The following is a 13,992-nucleotide window of genomic DNA, read 5'->3' as shown; positions in this document are numbered from 1 at the left end:
AGGATGCCTCCAAAAGCAGGGGATTAACATCAGTGTCCTCCAAGATACTTTCCAGCTCTGCTTAGTCCTGAAAACTAGAGAGACCACTTTAAATCTGGAGATATAAATCCAGCTTGTGCTGGAAAGTCCTCTAAAACATAGGAAGAAAATTCAGAATAAGCACGCTGAAGTGGAAAGAGCAAATTACTCCAGCACCGGTGAGATACAGGTGATGGAGAATATATTACACAACTTCCTTTTTACTTTCTGCTGTTGCAAAGCCCAACAGAGGCAAAAAGAGCTCAGAGGGAAAGGGATCCAGTGTAACACCATGAGCTGAGAAGGGAGACGGTTCAACTTTGCATTTAAATTCTCTTTTGCTCAGATTTTATCATGAGATTGTTCTTCTTATTGGCTCGTTATCAAACAGGATTTCTTACTCTGATCTTAAATACAAAAACACGCTCAAGATAGGCGTCCTCTTCCTTTCCAGAGTAAAGAAAATGATGCCTGGTTTTATTGAAACCAACCCAGAGTAGTGTTTATTATTGAAAATATACAGTATTTTTGAACATCACATAAAAAGCCTAGTAGATACAACTGCTCTAGTTCAAAATGCTCAATAGATAATCTTTGTGCAGCACATAGCACTATCCTCATGATGCAAACATCCTCTTCTCATTATTATTTTTACAGTGCTTCCCTTTTATATTTTTTAAACCCAGAAAACATGTTCTGTTGTACTTCCCCACCCCAATCCTCTTAGCTGAAAAAAAACCACAGACTTTCCAAAGACTACTTACATTGTGTCGAAAGCGTGGGGCTAAGAGGAATAGGGATATTTTATAGAGCTATCTAGAGATACTGCTGTCCTTTTCCGAATTTTGTGTACGACCAGGACATGGCTCTTGCAAGGCAAGGTGCCCTCTGTTAAACAGTCCAGTGATGTCCTGGCAAACTCCCAGTCTATCAAAGGGAGAAATGGGGAAGGCAGATACATTCGGACTTTTCACACCACCTTTCAGATGCTCTTTTTCTTGCTGCCACATGTTCTCAAATGACAGTTCTGCAGAGAGGAAATTTTTACAAAGAAACAAGAAAGAGACGGGCTATCTATACATCAAACTCTTGAAATCATCGGGAATCAATGTACAGGGTGAGATGGGCAGTATGTTAAAAAAAGTCTTTGCTCACCACAATACAGAATGGAAAAACAAAAAAAAGACAGGAGAAAAAAAATCGATTGTTCCTGCCAGTGTGCTGTTTTTGACTTTGTATCGTGAACTTCCACAAGGTGCAGTCAGTGTTGAATCTCTTTCTTCTTTGAATCTGTTTCACCAGTGCCTACTTGAAGAGCTTTTGCCTTAAAGCAGCATCACAAATATGGGAGATGAGAGTCCACAAAAATATGATGGGCACCTCATTGCGATAGAGAGCAGTGCAGAATAAAGGAAGGAAGTCTGAAGAACGGGTTTCGGGAGAATGAAGAAAGAACCCTGAAGGCCACCATGTGGTGCGTGTTATGTGTGGGTCATATCACACAGCTGCGGTCTGTTTGATGCTGTGGAAGCTGATTCGTGTCGGAGACGTAGGAATAGACATGGCACGTGCCACACGCACTCGGAGAGAGTGATGGTCTTGCCAGCGGTGCCATCTTTTCCTGGCAGCAGAACGGACCTGGTAAAAAAAAAAAGGAAAGAACATGAACACTTAGAATACCCAGGTGTCCTCTGTAAAGGGACACTAGACAGCTCTGAGACAAGCGATGATACGTGTCAAGCCAGTGAAACAGCCAGGGCTTGATTCAGCTGCCTAAACATGGGCATCTAGTTTGCTTGGTATTGTCCTGGGTACCGGACTCTGGGAAAAGCATGGATTTCACATATCTCATGTCTTATATCTGATGTCTTAAAATACCCCAGAGCATTTCAAATGGCAATAAATGCCTAAGCTTATGCGATTGAATCAAGCTTTCAAGATGGATGCACCTGACAGAGGTCTTAGAGGGACCTATCACAGGGCCTGTAGTTGCTCCTGCTTCCATTGTATATGAAGGGGAATCATAGATCATCTGACTAAACATTGGTGTCTACAACGCAAACACACCTCACCTAATCCCTGTGAGCATCTGGTATGGGCAGTGGGGAGCTACTCTACGATCAACAGAAGGTCATTCTCAAGCAGATTCTTCCAAATAGGCCAGATGAATCTTGAACTTTAAGTGTATATTTTCTTGCCTGAACCAAAGAGAGAGTCCAGGAGCTCTAGCTCAAATATAACGTATATAAGCAAGAGAAAGACAGGTGGTAGGAACTCTGGCCTCAAACACACTTGGAAGGAAAGCTTGAGATACTCCTAACATAGACTATAATCAATTCTTGCCAAATCATTGGCACAGAATACTCAAAAGTCAGAAGCTGAAATGAAACATTTAGACCAATTTCTGGATATTCTTGTTGATCTCCCCTTACTGTAGAGATGAGCGCAATTCAGACCTCTAGCCTAGGCAGCTAGATAGACCTACAAAATCAGGTGAGATGAATCTGGGCCCAGCTTCTTGGACAGTCAATGGGTAATCGTGCTCATGACACTTGGAAAAGATGTTGACATGAAATCCAGCCAACTTTGAAACAAGAGCATTTTTACATACAAGCTCTATATCAAGCCATGGCTTCCTTAGCCAAAACCACATTTGTTTAGAAGATGGGGTTATAAATAATAGAATGTAGGCATTACATCTCAGCTACTGACCCACAGTTCTCTTCCTGACCAAGAGAGAAGCAGTCAGTATGGTCAAAGGGTATGATTCATCCCCATCCTAAAGCAGATATCCAAACTAGGACAGATACTGTGGTCAGATGAAAAATACCTATTTCCTTTCATTATTTATAAAGTGAGCCCAGACAATCAGCTCTGCTTGAGATGATTTGATTATAAATTTAGCTAAATTTAGAAAATATTGATATCTTACCCTGAATGTTTTTCAGTCTTTAATGTACTTATTTTCACTGCATCCCTCAAAAGTAAAGGAGTGCTCTTCTCCCCATTTTACCACCGGCAGGCTAAAGCTTGGGTATTAATAGCAGTGATGTTGTTGTGGAGTAGACCTCAACATGGATCAGCTACCATGGCAACCGTACAAGACCTGGGATGAGCTTGCACAATCTGTGTGAAACCCATGCTGACACAGCTTCTCAGCTATCAGCACTTGAGGTAGGTGAAAACCATCCTGGGTCTATCTGTAATCACCACTGGGATTGAAAGGAAGATGGTGTTGAAACAAATTGTCCAAAGGTGCACAGCCACTGCTTTTCTCCATTTCTTTTAAAACTTGGGGCCTGTCTTCAGGTGCCGTTTGAAGTCTACTTAAAACATGAGGAACACACACTCCCCAACCACACTTCAGACATGCTAACAGGTGCTTAAATGAGCTGATGAGCTCTAGTAGCAGAGATATTTCCCACCCAAACCATACACTGTCAGTATAAGGTGTCCTAGATGAACAGGAGTGATGGACTGATAGTTAAAATATACAACAGTTCATAAGGAGGACACGGAAAGGGCGGATCTGCACTCCTTCTCTCAGATGGTTTCAATCTTCCCATTTCTTGACGGGCCTTCAGGGACTTAAACAGACCCATAGTCTGTAGCACTACTACTTAGAAACTCTGCACTGTTGTGGTCTGGCACTTTCAGTCCCTTCTCGCCGCCAGCTTTGTCACTGGCGAGAGGTTTGTGAGTATCAACTTGGAGAACAGTTTCGCAACTGCCCTCTTTGGTGCCTTGTCAGGGGAATCCTGAAGCTGGAAATCTGTCCTCCCCTTCCAGAAGGCGCAGATTGGGCAAAACAGACCTGAGGATCTCTTTCTTTGGAAGTTTTCTTGACTGTGTGTGATCTGTGCTGCTTGATGTGACAGTTAAGCAGATGCAGATGTTTATAGTAAGGTGAGAAGAGTGCCACACTAGATTTCTTTCTTTTGATTTTGAATCAATGATTTGTTTCAACCTAAAATAATGTCGTTTACACTTAATAGGTGGGACAGACCCTAGAAAAATAAAGACTATGAGGGGACAGGATTGCTTGCATGGAGAAGAGTGACCATCGAAGTGAAAGAAGTATTGAAGACAGCACTGCCAGGAGGAGCATGACCATTGACCATCATGAATGAATTTGTGATGAGAATGAGAATAATATGGTAATTAATCCCAACAGTGCAGAGTGTTTCTGGAAGAGCCTCTCATTATGCAGCAGTAGGTACAACATGCCTTCGCTAGTTTCGAGATGGGGTTTGGTCAGTTTACAAAGTGAGTTAAATGAGATACTTATATGAGATAGCCAGAGTCATGATGGGCTGACTCAGCCATATGCTACTAGAGTAGAAGCCAGCCTGGACTGCTGACTTTGACTGCATCATCAAACTGACCTCACTGGCTCACTGAATCCTCCTGTTAAAGCACGAGAAACAGTGGAAAGAAGATCTGTCCTAGTGTTGCACTTTCCTGGATGCCCAATGCTTGCAAACCTATCACGATTGTACTTGGAGTGGCCAAGGGATAGTAATTTCTGATTCTGGATTTAAGGGTGCATATAATACACACCCGAAGGCAAATATACATGTGACAGAGTACATACAAGGAGGGGGATGCATCTCATCTGACAGCTTGATACCTACTCCTGGCCAATTATTTATGCTTTCAATATAGACAATGGAGAAAAGCAGATGATCTCCCTAAGGAGGTGACTTAGATATGTGGAATGAATAAGTCCTTGCTCCATCTTGCTCGTCTGAGTACAAAACCAGCTTAGCCAAGTGCTGGGCACCTAAGGCAAATGGTATAAGTAACATGTAACTTGTCAGAGGGGTAACCAGTGTCGTGAAATTGTCCCATGAAGAACATGGGACTTGCTCTGCGGAGGGATGTTGCTTCTCAAATGCTTATTTCTCCCCAGATGTCACCAGATGCTGAGATATTGTTAGAAAAAGTTCTTTCCCCCTTTCTGCTGCAGTGAAATTCACCCTTGTACAGGGAGGCTGTGATTCACTTAAGTCTTTCAAAGAGGTGAATTTCTTCATCTCTGGTGCAAAAGCAGAGAATAAATCTCTGTGTACGGCACAGTCTTGCTAAAGATGTTAACAGCAGACTGGCAGTGGTGTGATTTCAAATGTCCCAGGTGCCTCTACAGCAGCATTTCATTGGGTCATGAAAAGGGGTTGTTACCTGGTGGGCTTTTTGTGTTTCTGAGCAACTTGTGCGAACAGATACTTACTCAGCCAGTGAAGCCAGATTAGATTTATCATTTGTGCTTCAAACCAATCAAGTCAAAAAGAGTCACCTGGAGATAAAGACGTGAGTCTAAACAAGCAGTTGTCCGAATGGCTTTTATGATATGGTTTGCTTACAAGCTTTGAGAGAGGATAAAAAAGTAGTAACAAAAGTGCTGGCTTCTTGTACATCTGGAGCCATTCCTAATGGACTGGGCACATGGAAATAGACTCTGCACTTACAGGGGTGAGCGTAAAGCATTTCTTAATGACAGAATAATTTACTGCAATTAGGATGTGACCAGAGCGCAAGCAGAAAAGGTTAATCTCAAATTTCTCTCTTACAATTGAACTCAGAAACAAATGCTAGCTTAACTTTAGGTCAGGAAAATAAAATAGCACCAGCTGACTGCTATAATAACATGATAAAAAAGACACCATAAAAGCTATTATACAGCAAAAATGTAATAGAAAAAGCCAAAGCAAAATCGCAACTTCAAACCTGGTTGTTAATCTCCATGAGAGCAACTACACTTATCCCTTAAGCATTTGTAGCGTCAGTACCACGGCCTAGAGTCAGCATTAGCACATCTATGACCTGAAATTAACACCGCTTGCCTGTAATAGCCCAAAGATGGGTACAGGCTATCATCAGTGGTTAACGCTTAACCAGGAGTCTGGGGAATACAAACTATCAGCTTCACGTCTATGTAACGTTAGTTGCTTGAGATGACAAAGTTTATCCATGCTGCTGAGCAGAGAGCTCAGTTCTCTGTGTTGAGCCTTAGTCTGTCTTTTTCTTGCAAACAGTTACTTTCCCAAAATTACCCTTTTCAGCTCTTTGCACTTTGCGTACTGTGAATAATCACAGTTTCTGAACATGGGGTCAGATCAGATTTACCAACATATTTGTGCCTACAGAGTGTGGGCAGTGCCCTCAGCAGGACTGCATTAGAGCAGTCAAGAGAAAGAATTCAGGTGATGGGATGGAGAGAAGTCAGTGGGTAGAAGTTTTTCTTTCCTGATTGGATCACGTAACCGAGGAGCTCTCAGTCTTTTGGATCACATCTGACAATCACTAGAAACCACTTCTGATCATAAAAATTGTTAAAAAGCTCTCCTCAGAAGAAAAAGAACAACAAAAAGAATGGAAGAGACGGAGAGAAGGATGGAAACGTGCAGAGAAGGTTTGCTTTGGATAAAATAGACATGAACTTTGTATTGCTATTACTTATGCTAGGCCAACTTCTTGCAGCCATCAATTAGAAATGACCTGAAGAAAGAGCCTTTAGCGACAATAAAAATCAGGTTTTGGAAGCAGTGTCATGTCCTATTAACAGAGAGGAAGAATGCTTGATCCGTTCACACAGTGCTTAGAACAAAAGGGCTCATTCACTTGGGGTTTCTTGACGTAATACTAAAATATAATAGTAGTAATGTAGGTAAAAAGGAAGGGTCTGATAAGAAGAGTAGGATTAAATGAGCTGTCATGGTAATGGAAGCTGGAAGTAGACTATCAGGACACTGCTGTACTCTGTCCCCAGAGAACGGCTCTCACATGAAAGTGGTAAAAGTGAGGGGCAGAGGGACAACAGGTACTCTCTGTCTATAGAATAATCATGGTGTTCAGCAGTATGTGCCTACATAACCCTAATTAAGTTCTTGCATTGCTCATGTGCAACTTTTTAGTCCCAGAAAACCTTAACCAAAGGCAAATGAAATAAATAAAAAAGGTCTATATAGATCTCAATGGCCTTTGAGACAGACCGATTTTTGCTCCATGAAAACAGGTTTCAGTGACGAATTCATCAAGCTCCACCTACACTTAAGCACCTTTGTGGCATGTTTCAGATCCTTGTACTGCAGTTGGAGGTAACTGGAGAACAAGTCTGGACTTTAAACATCTTTGGTTAGGAACGGCAGTGCAAATTGTGGAAAAGTTGATGAAGATAAATTCAATCTTATTGTAAGCTACAGATGAACAAGAGGGACTTTCAAGCAAAGCCCAGATCAGCAAAAGGGAACTGGCTATGCAGACTTTAAATTTGAAGACACTGGTCTCACTGTGTCTGCCTGCAGTGTAAGCCACTTCCATGAAGCTTCTGAAGCCCTGGCCTCTCTCCGTACCAAGCAGGACGTAGGAAAGGCCATAAGGTATTGGCAACAGTTCATCAAAAAGAGACAACTAAAATAGGTCAGTTGAAATCTATCCTCAATTGCGTGAATCGTTGCCTATAAATGAAGTTGACGGCGATCAGCTCAACTGCATATGTGTATGTATTAGATGTCTAATGTTAGGGGGATAAATCCCATCCATTACATAGCAGAACTTAAACTAACATAAGTCCATGCCTTACATGATTCCTTGAAAGTTTTCCAAAGGGTTAGAATGTCCCTCAACGGAGGAGGGGCAGGAATTGCTGGATTTAATAGTAAATGCTGTGAAGAAGCCTATGGGTCAAGGATCCACATCCGTGCAGTGCATCCTGAGTGGAAGCAAAGAAATAGAACAGCCTAGGCACAGAGACCACTGGACTGACAGACCTGGGGATCTGCAGATGAGGAATGCCAACACTCTCAGAGAGATAGGACTGAGCCTTTATCTACTTTTTGTAAATAAAGTATATCTCTGAGCAGCTACACGTATGTCCTACAGCCACCTCTCACCCTATCGGTATGGCTTTACATGGCTCCCAGTACAGACAAACTCTCAGGCCAAAGATGCTCAAATTACCGCTAGACAAAAAATTGAACCAAACATCTCTATAAATATGCCATTATCAGTGGTTAATCCTCCAAAGGTATGGAAGGGATTTAGCCAAAACGATCCACAAGGCTCAAAGGAAACAAAAACGAAGCTCAGGTGGAATTTCTTTCTTTTTTTTTTTTTCCCAAATAGCCTACATCACACCACTATTTTATGTAACATTGTTAAGTTTCTTTTTCTCCCTAAAAAAATTAGCCTGCTTACCTCGTCTGCGATTCATTTTTTTTTTGCCAGAGTCTTTGGCAGCAATTCCGTACAACCTGGTAGCAAGTGGATAGTTTTGCAGCACCTGCCAGACTGGGATGTTGCAGTTTTATTTCTAAGATCACAACAGCGCAATTTTGCTATCATTATATAACTGTTCGAGAAGCTGGAGTTCTGACTAGTTATAAAGATTTGCCACACGTTTTAAGGCGGAAGCAAATGACACTCCTTTCTTCTGGGCCACAAAGGACCAGAACTAACCACTAGACAGGGAGTCCATGAATACAATTAGCCCACCTCAAGCCTCTGTGATTTTGTTGTGGAGTGCTCTGGAGTCACGCTCACAACAGCCGTGGTGTAGTGAACAGGAAGATGGAGTGGGGAAGGACCCTCAAACCAGCTCCTACCTTTTACCATGCCTGGACTTCTCATTTTTCTCTCTCTGGCAGGACACCAGTCTGAAGAAACCTACTGGAGTCACAGCAATGAAGGTGACTTTCTACCAGAACACATCTTGGTGTGGAAGATGGGTACTGAGAGAAGACTGCAGTCCTGTAATGAACTGCTGCCTGGTGGTCCCAAAGGGAAGGTTTGATCCCTTTGGTTGGCTCTATACTGACCAGGCATCCTCTATCCATTGACCAGGGGCATTTAGGAATAGAACTCATACTCACACCGTTGGGCACCTTTGCTCAGAAAGCAATCGTTGTGAGAGATAGAATTAAACTTCAGCCCTCTAGTCCAACCCCATATTCGTATTTATTCAGTGATTTGAAGGAATGCTTAATGCATGCCCTTTGGGCTCAGAATGATTAATGTGAAGTCTGCTTAGATTGATGGGCAGGTGGATGACTAACCATTTAGAAGGTGATTCATAGCTGACAATTATAATGAATAGCCTCCTAAGATGATCAGATCAAAGTAAGCCACTTTGAGCTTAATAGATTTTGAGAGACAGACAGAGCCCAGGTACAGGGTCAACACACAAAAAAGTAAACATATTTATCCTTGCCTTGCACCTAGTTGTGAGAGTAATTTACAGTGCCATCTAACCAAGTAACTTGCTCTATTCCTCTCTGGTTATGGTTTCTCTCTAGGTCAGCTAATTGCTTTCCATTTTAAATGCTCATTCATAGCTGATTATCGATATTGACCAGACAATAATAGAATATGAGGCCTGCTTGAGCTGAGAATTCATGCTTTGCAGGATGAATTCAGGCATAGGCCTTGCTATCTATGTACGCCTCCAGGACACGGTTAGAAATGAAGGACGGCCACCTTACTATGGACGTAGGATTCATGAATTATAGAATAATTAAGGTTAGAAGGGACCTCAGAAGGCCTCTAGCCCAATGCCATATTCAAAGCAAGTCCAGCATAGAAATTTTATCCAGCTTTGAAATTTTGTCAAGGTCTTATCCAGTTGTTTTGATTACATCCAAGGACAGAGATCTTTCTAGCACTTAAACATCCTCACTATGATTTTTTTCACCATGTTCAATCAGCATTTCCCTTGTTTCCTTCACTCAGTTTGATAGTGGAGACTGCTCTTCTCTGTCTAGCCCTTCAAGCACTATCACTTCATAAATCTGGGTAATTCTCACACACAGTCAACCTTCATTCACAAGCACCCCGTTAAGGTACAGCTGTGTTATTTTCTCCCATTATGGTTGGTAAGGTTTCCAAGGTCCACAGAACTCTGAGGGGTCAGCACTGGTGGTTATTGGAAATGACATGAAGCACCTAATAACAAGGATAAGTGTTCTCTGGAGGCAGGCATCCTTCCTCCATTATCCTTGTTTCCGTCGTGTCTTTGTTGAGGTAGCAGGAGTCAAGCCAGCCACTTCCACCAGTGAAGTTCTCATTCCTCTAGAGGTTTACCAGCAGTTGGCTGGAAATAGTTTATTTCCTTTTCTGGGAGATGCTGCAGCATCTTAGATCTGATGTCCTCCCCTCCAGACTCCAACAAACAGCAGCCATAAGACCAAAGGTAACACAACCATACAGGACGATATATTTGCAGTATGAAACACTATAAACACATTCTTTCCCTCTCTCTCTGAAATACTTTGTTTCCTTTGAGAAGAAAACCATCACTAGCAAGAAGGTCCAGCTGAGGAGGTTGGTACCACACTAGAAAGGGACCTCGAGGGAAGATCCATCTTTGGAAGACGCTTTATCTGGAATCATTCAAAGAGAGGACAGAAATGCTGGGAGTGCTGTACCCATCTGCCTGTGAGCAGAAGGTGTGTACTAAAGAACTGAAAGAAGTCCCTAGAGATAAAAGTATGAAGAACCCTTAAGAGAGCTGTGAGCCTAGAGATCGACAAAGAGTGATTATCACGGTAGTGAGTGTCACTGCTGCCTTCTGTTGTCTTCCCTTGATGCTCTCCTATGAAAAGCCAAAGGTGATAATTGTCTTCAGTGAGCCTCTTTTGGTACTGAAACTGTAATGAATATTTTTCCTGGGTTTCATATCACGTAAACAATTATAAGGCTACTCTACATATGCCTAAAGACTATAACCTTCACTGAGCCTTTTTTCAGTTTCGGGTCTGGCTGTGACCTGGATAGGATAGCGATATTTTTATCCAGCATTCAGTTCTCAAGATCGTTATCAGAAAAATCAGAGGTACCACGTGAGATGAACCCCACATCAGACACCCTTTTGAAAGACAGGCTTTAGTTAAACACATGCTATCAAGTTCAGTTACTGGATGGAATCCGTCACCTTGTACTACAGAGGCTGAAGAGACAATTTAGTGGTTTCTGTGGATCTATACTCTCATATAGTATATATCCTTGTTCCAAAAAACTCCATCTTAAAGTTTGGTGTTTTTTTAATCGAGTTTTATATGAAACTAAATTCGGTCTTGTGATCTGAGCTGACAGAAAATATTTTGAAGAGCATCTTGATTTTTGCAGTCATTGAAAACGAAGTTCACAATCTGCATTCGTTCTTTTTAAGTGGTATTTAATGTAAATGCATACATATTTTTCATTATGCCATTTTTATTAACATTTAAAATTCTCAGAACCCTCTCATCCTCAATTTACGTGGAAGTCCAGAGATGCTCTTTACCACTCAGATTAAATGAAATTTGCATATTTCTGCCCTCTAGTGCAAGCAGATTTTCTCTTTGTCCAAAAAATACAACTTTTTCTCCATAAAGTCTCTAGACAAATCAATATGAGTCAAGTGTCAATGGCCTCTCATGCCTATCCATGGCACACACAGTTTGTTCAAAACAGCTTCAGAACTTTTCAGAAGCAATAAAACATAAAAACCCGACACCTTTGTTTTTATTAAACCTCCTTAGGTTCACTGGAATAACTTGTGTATCATGTTTTGGTTTGGAAAGACATCCATATTCAAAATCTGAAGGATTGTATCTCTAGTAAAAGGGCTCGAATGATACACACTCTCTCAAAACCTAGCCCATTGGATTAATTCTCACTGCAGCCAACAAAGCTAGTCCAACATCTGGGTGAAAAACTGTTTGTTGTGGAAATGAGGGAAAGGGAGATGTTTATATTCCCAGGTCAAATGCCTGCTCCAAAGCATAAGGAAATAAATTTGTCCCATCAGCTCATTTTATGAGTATTTATGAGTATTATGAGCTTTATGAGTAGGTGGAGATCTAGGGATAAGCACTATCACAAAAAAGAGCTTTTATATACTATAAGATGGATTTTTTTTTCTGGACAATGTGATTACAAATGCAGAAAGCTCTGAAAATTCCCTGAATTGGCTACTTGTTTCTAAGCTGTGAAGAGCTGAAGCTAGAGCAGAGTAGGAAATTCCATGCTTTAAACCTTTATGATACTTTAAAAACATTCCCACAGTACTTTAAGATGAGTCCAAAGCCCTTTCACAGTTTTGAAGTAGACAATGCTGCAATATCTGGGCGGTTTAGACATATGTAACATCTCAAAGACGTAGTTAGGGAGTTCCATGGTTTAGCCAGTAAAGTGGAAGTCGCACATCAGATGTAAACATATAGCTACAGGGAAGATTTCATTCACAAATTCAGCTATTTGTAGGTATCTACATGTCAACGGAGTGCCTAGGCATGCATTATAGTCAGTGGAGAGCTAGTCCATACTGTCAGGGAAGACTAGAGTTGTTCAGGTGAGCAAATGGAGGTGCCTATCGTAGGCTAAGCTGATAACAAAATGATTGCATTGACTGGCTTGAATTAGTGACATAGAGAGCTTGTGCCATTTGAGAAGCCCCACTGTATCCTTCTTGGCTTCCCACTTCCCAGTCGGAAGGTGTGAATCTTCTGTAGATCCCGTATCATATCTGGTAGACCCATGTGGATACCTCAGATACTCTGTAGCCTCTCAAGTGGCACTAGATATCTATGTTTAGGGAAATGAGTAAAGATCACCTAGATCACCCAAGTTGGTGTTTTAACCTTGAAATGCCCATTCAAACTGTAACAGCAGTGTGATATAGCTGGGAAAATCAGTTATGGAAATCATTCCAGATCTGCTAGTAGATTGTTATCAAGACACGGAAGAAGCACATGAGGTGAAGTGTCCTGCCTTTCAAGAAGCCCAATTATGTCTTAACTCATTTAAGTTACAGGAGATGGGAATTTGGCTCATGGCCTTGGACAGAGAACCTCAGACCGCTGTAGTGAAGGAGATATTCCTTGTGCTACAAGACAGCTGAAAGAATGCCAGAACCGCCAAAAAAGTGAAAGCCTGGTATGAAAAGCCAACAGGCCCTAGCCCAAGTGCACAAAATGGAAGTGCACTAGGGGGATACAAAGTCCTGACCAACCATGAAATCATGTGGCCCAGGTTCAAGCCCCTGATGTTCACTGTGGCACCGGTGAAAAGAAAAAAAAAAAAAAAAAAAAAAGAGGGAAAAAAAGGCAGGAAAAAAGCCTGCTGTCTACAGGAAGATTTTCCTTCTGCATTAACAGCGTTAAACTGATGAACATGATGAGTACTACTGAAGGGACATGCCAGACTTCTGGTGCCTTTAACCTCATCAGATTGTGCAGCACAGTGGCCCACAAAAACAAAGTATGGTCACAAGCAACTCAGATATATGGCAAGGTTTGAGGTAACTGTAGTCCCACAGTTAAGGTGCCTGTACTTTTTGGGGAAGGCTTGACCTCCCTACTTATTGAGAGGCAAATGGAGTGGCCAGAATTTATTGAAGGAAAGTTGGAAAGAGAACTGAGAACACTCTGCTGCCAGTATGTAGAAGTGGCACGTTCCTACCCTGAGAAAGCAGTGTTGCTTCTTGTTAACAACACCTCAGATTAATGAGGAAGAGAGGAAATGAAGAAAAGCAATAAAATAAAACAAAATAAAATAAAATAAAATAAAATAAAATAAAATAAAATAAAATAAAATAAAATAAAATAAAATAAAATAAAATAAAATAGGGGTGCTTCATTGGCTGAAGTATAGAAAATGTTGCAGAGCAGCTGGGTGAGAAGACACGTCCATTCTTTCTCATGGTGCCACACAGGGAGCCCCATAATGAAATTAAGAAGCAGCGCATACAAAATATAAATCAATACAGCAGGAATAATTAAGACATGGAATTAATTTCTGCAGAGACCCAAATTTTAACTGGACAAAGATGACATGCTGCAATGCTGGTAAATGAGACACTGGCAGTACAAGCAGTAGAAATGATATAAATCTTTATGCACTTCGGGGTGTAAGCCAAACACCAAGGGATACTAGTGAAACATTTCTTGCTTGAGTAACAGTACCTAAAATTTATTCTGAGGAACAAAACCAACCCTG

General features: G+C 41.4%; 1 protein-coding gene across 2 annotated transcripts in view; it reads right to left on the bottom strand.

The window, feature by feature from the left end:
- Nucleotides 1-348: 348 nt before the first annotated feature.
- Nucleotides 349-13,992, bottom strand: part of CRHR2 (corticotropin releasing hormone receptor 2) — a 167,685-nt gene continuing 154,041 nt past the window's right edge. The window contains exon 13 of one of the 2 annotated variants that reach the window (XM_063324316.1): nucleotides 349-1,656. In XM_063324316.1, the coding sequence (XP_063180386.1) occupies nucleotides 1,516-1,656 (141 nt within the window). In that variant the 3' untranslated portion in view covers nucleotides 349-1,515. The remainder of the gene's footprint in view (nucleotides 1,657-13,992) is intronic. The other variant, XM_063324317.1, reaches the window with a different exon arrangement.

This window comes from Chroicocephalus ridibundus, chromosome 2 (genome assembly GCF_963924245.1).
Source record: "Chroicocephalus ridibundus chromosome 2, bChrRid1.1, whole genome shotgun sequence".
Lineage (NCBI taxonomy): Eukaryota > Metazoa > Chordata > Aves > Charadriiformes > Laridae > Chroicocephalus > Chroicocephalus ridibundus.
Note: the sequence above shows the minus strand (reverse complement) of the source record. Positions and strands in the feature narration are given on the sequence as shown.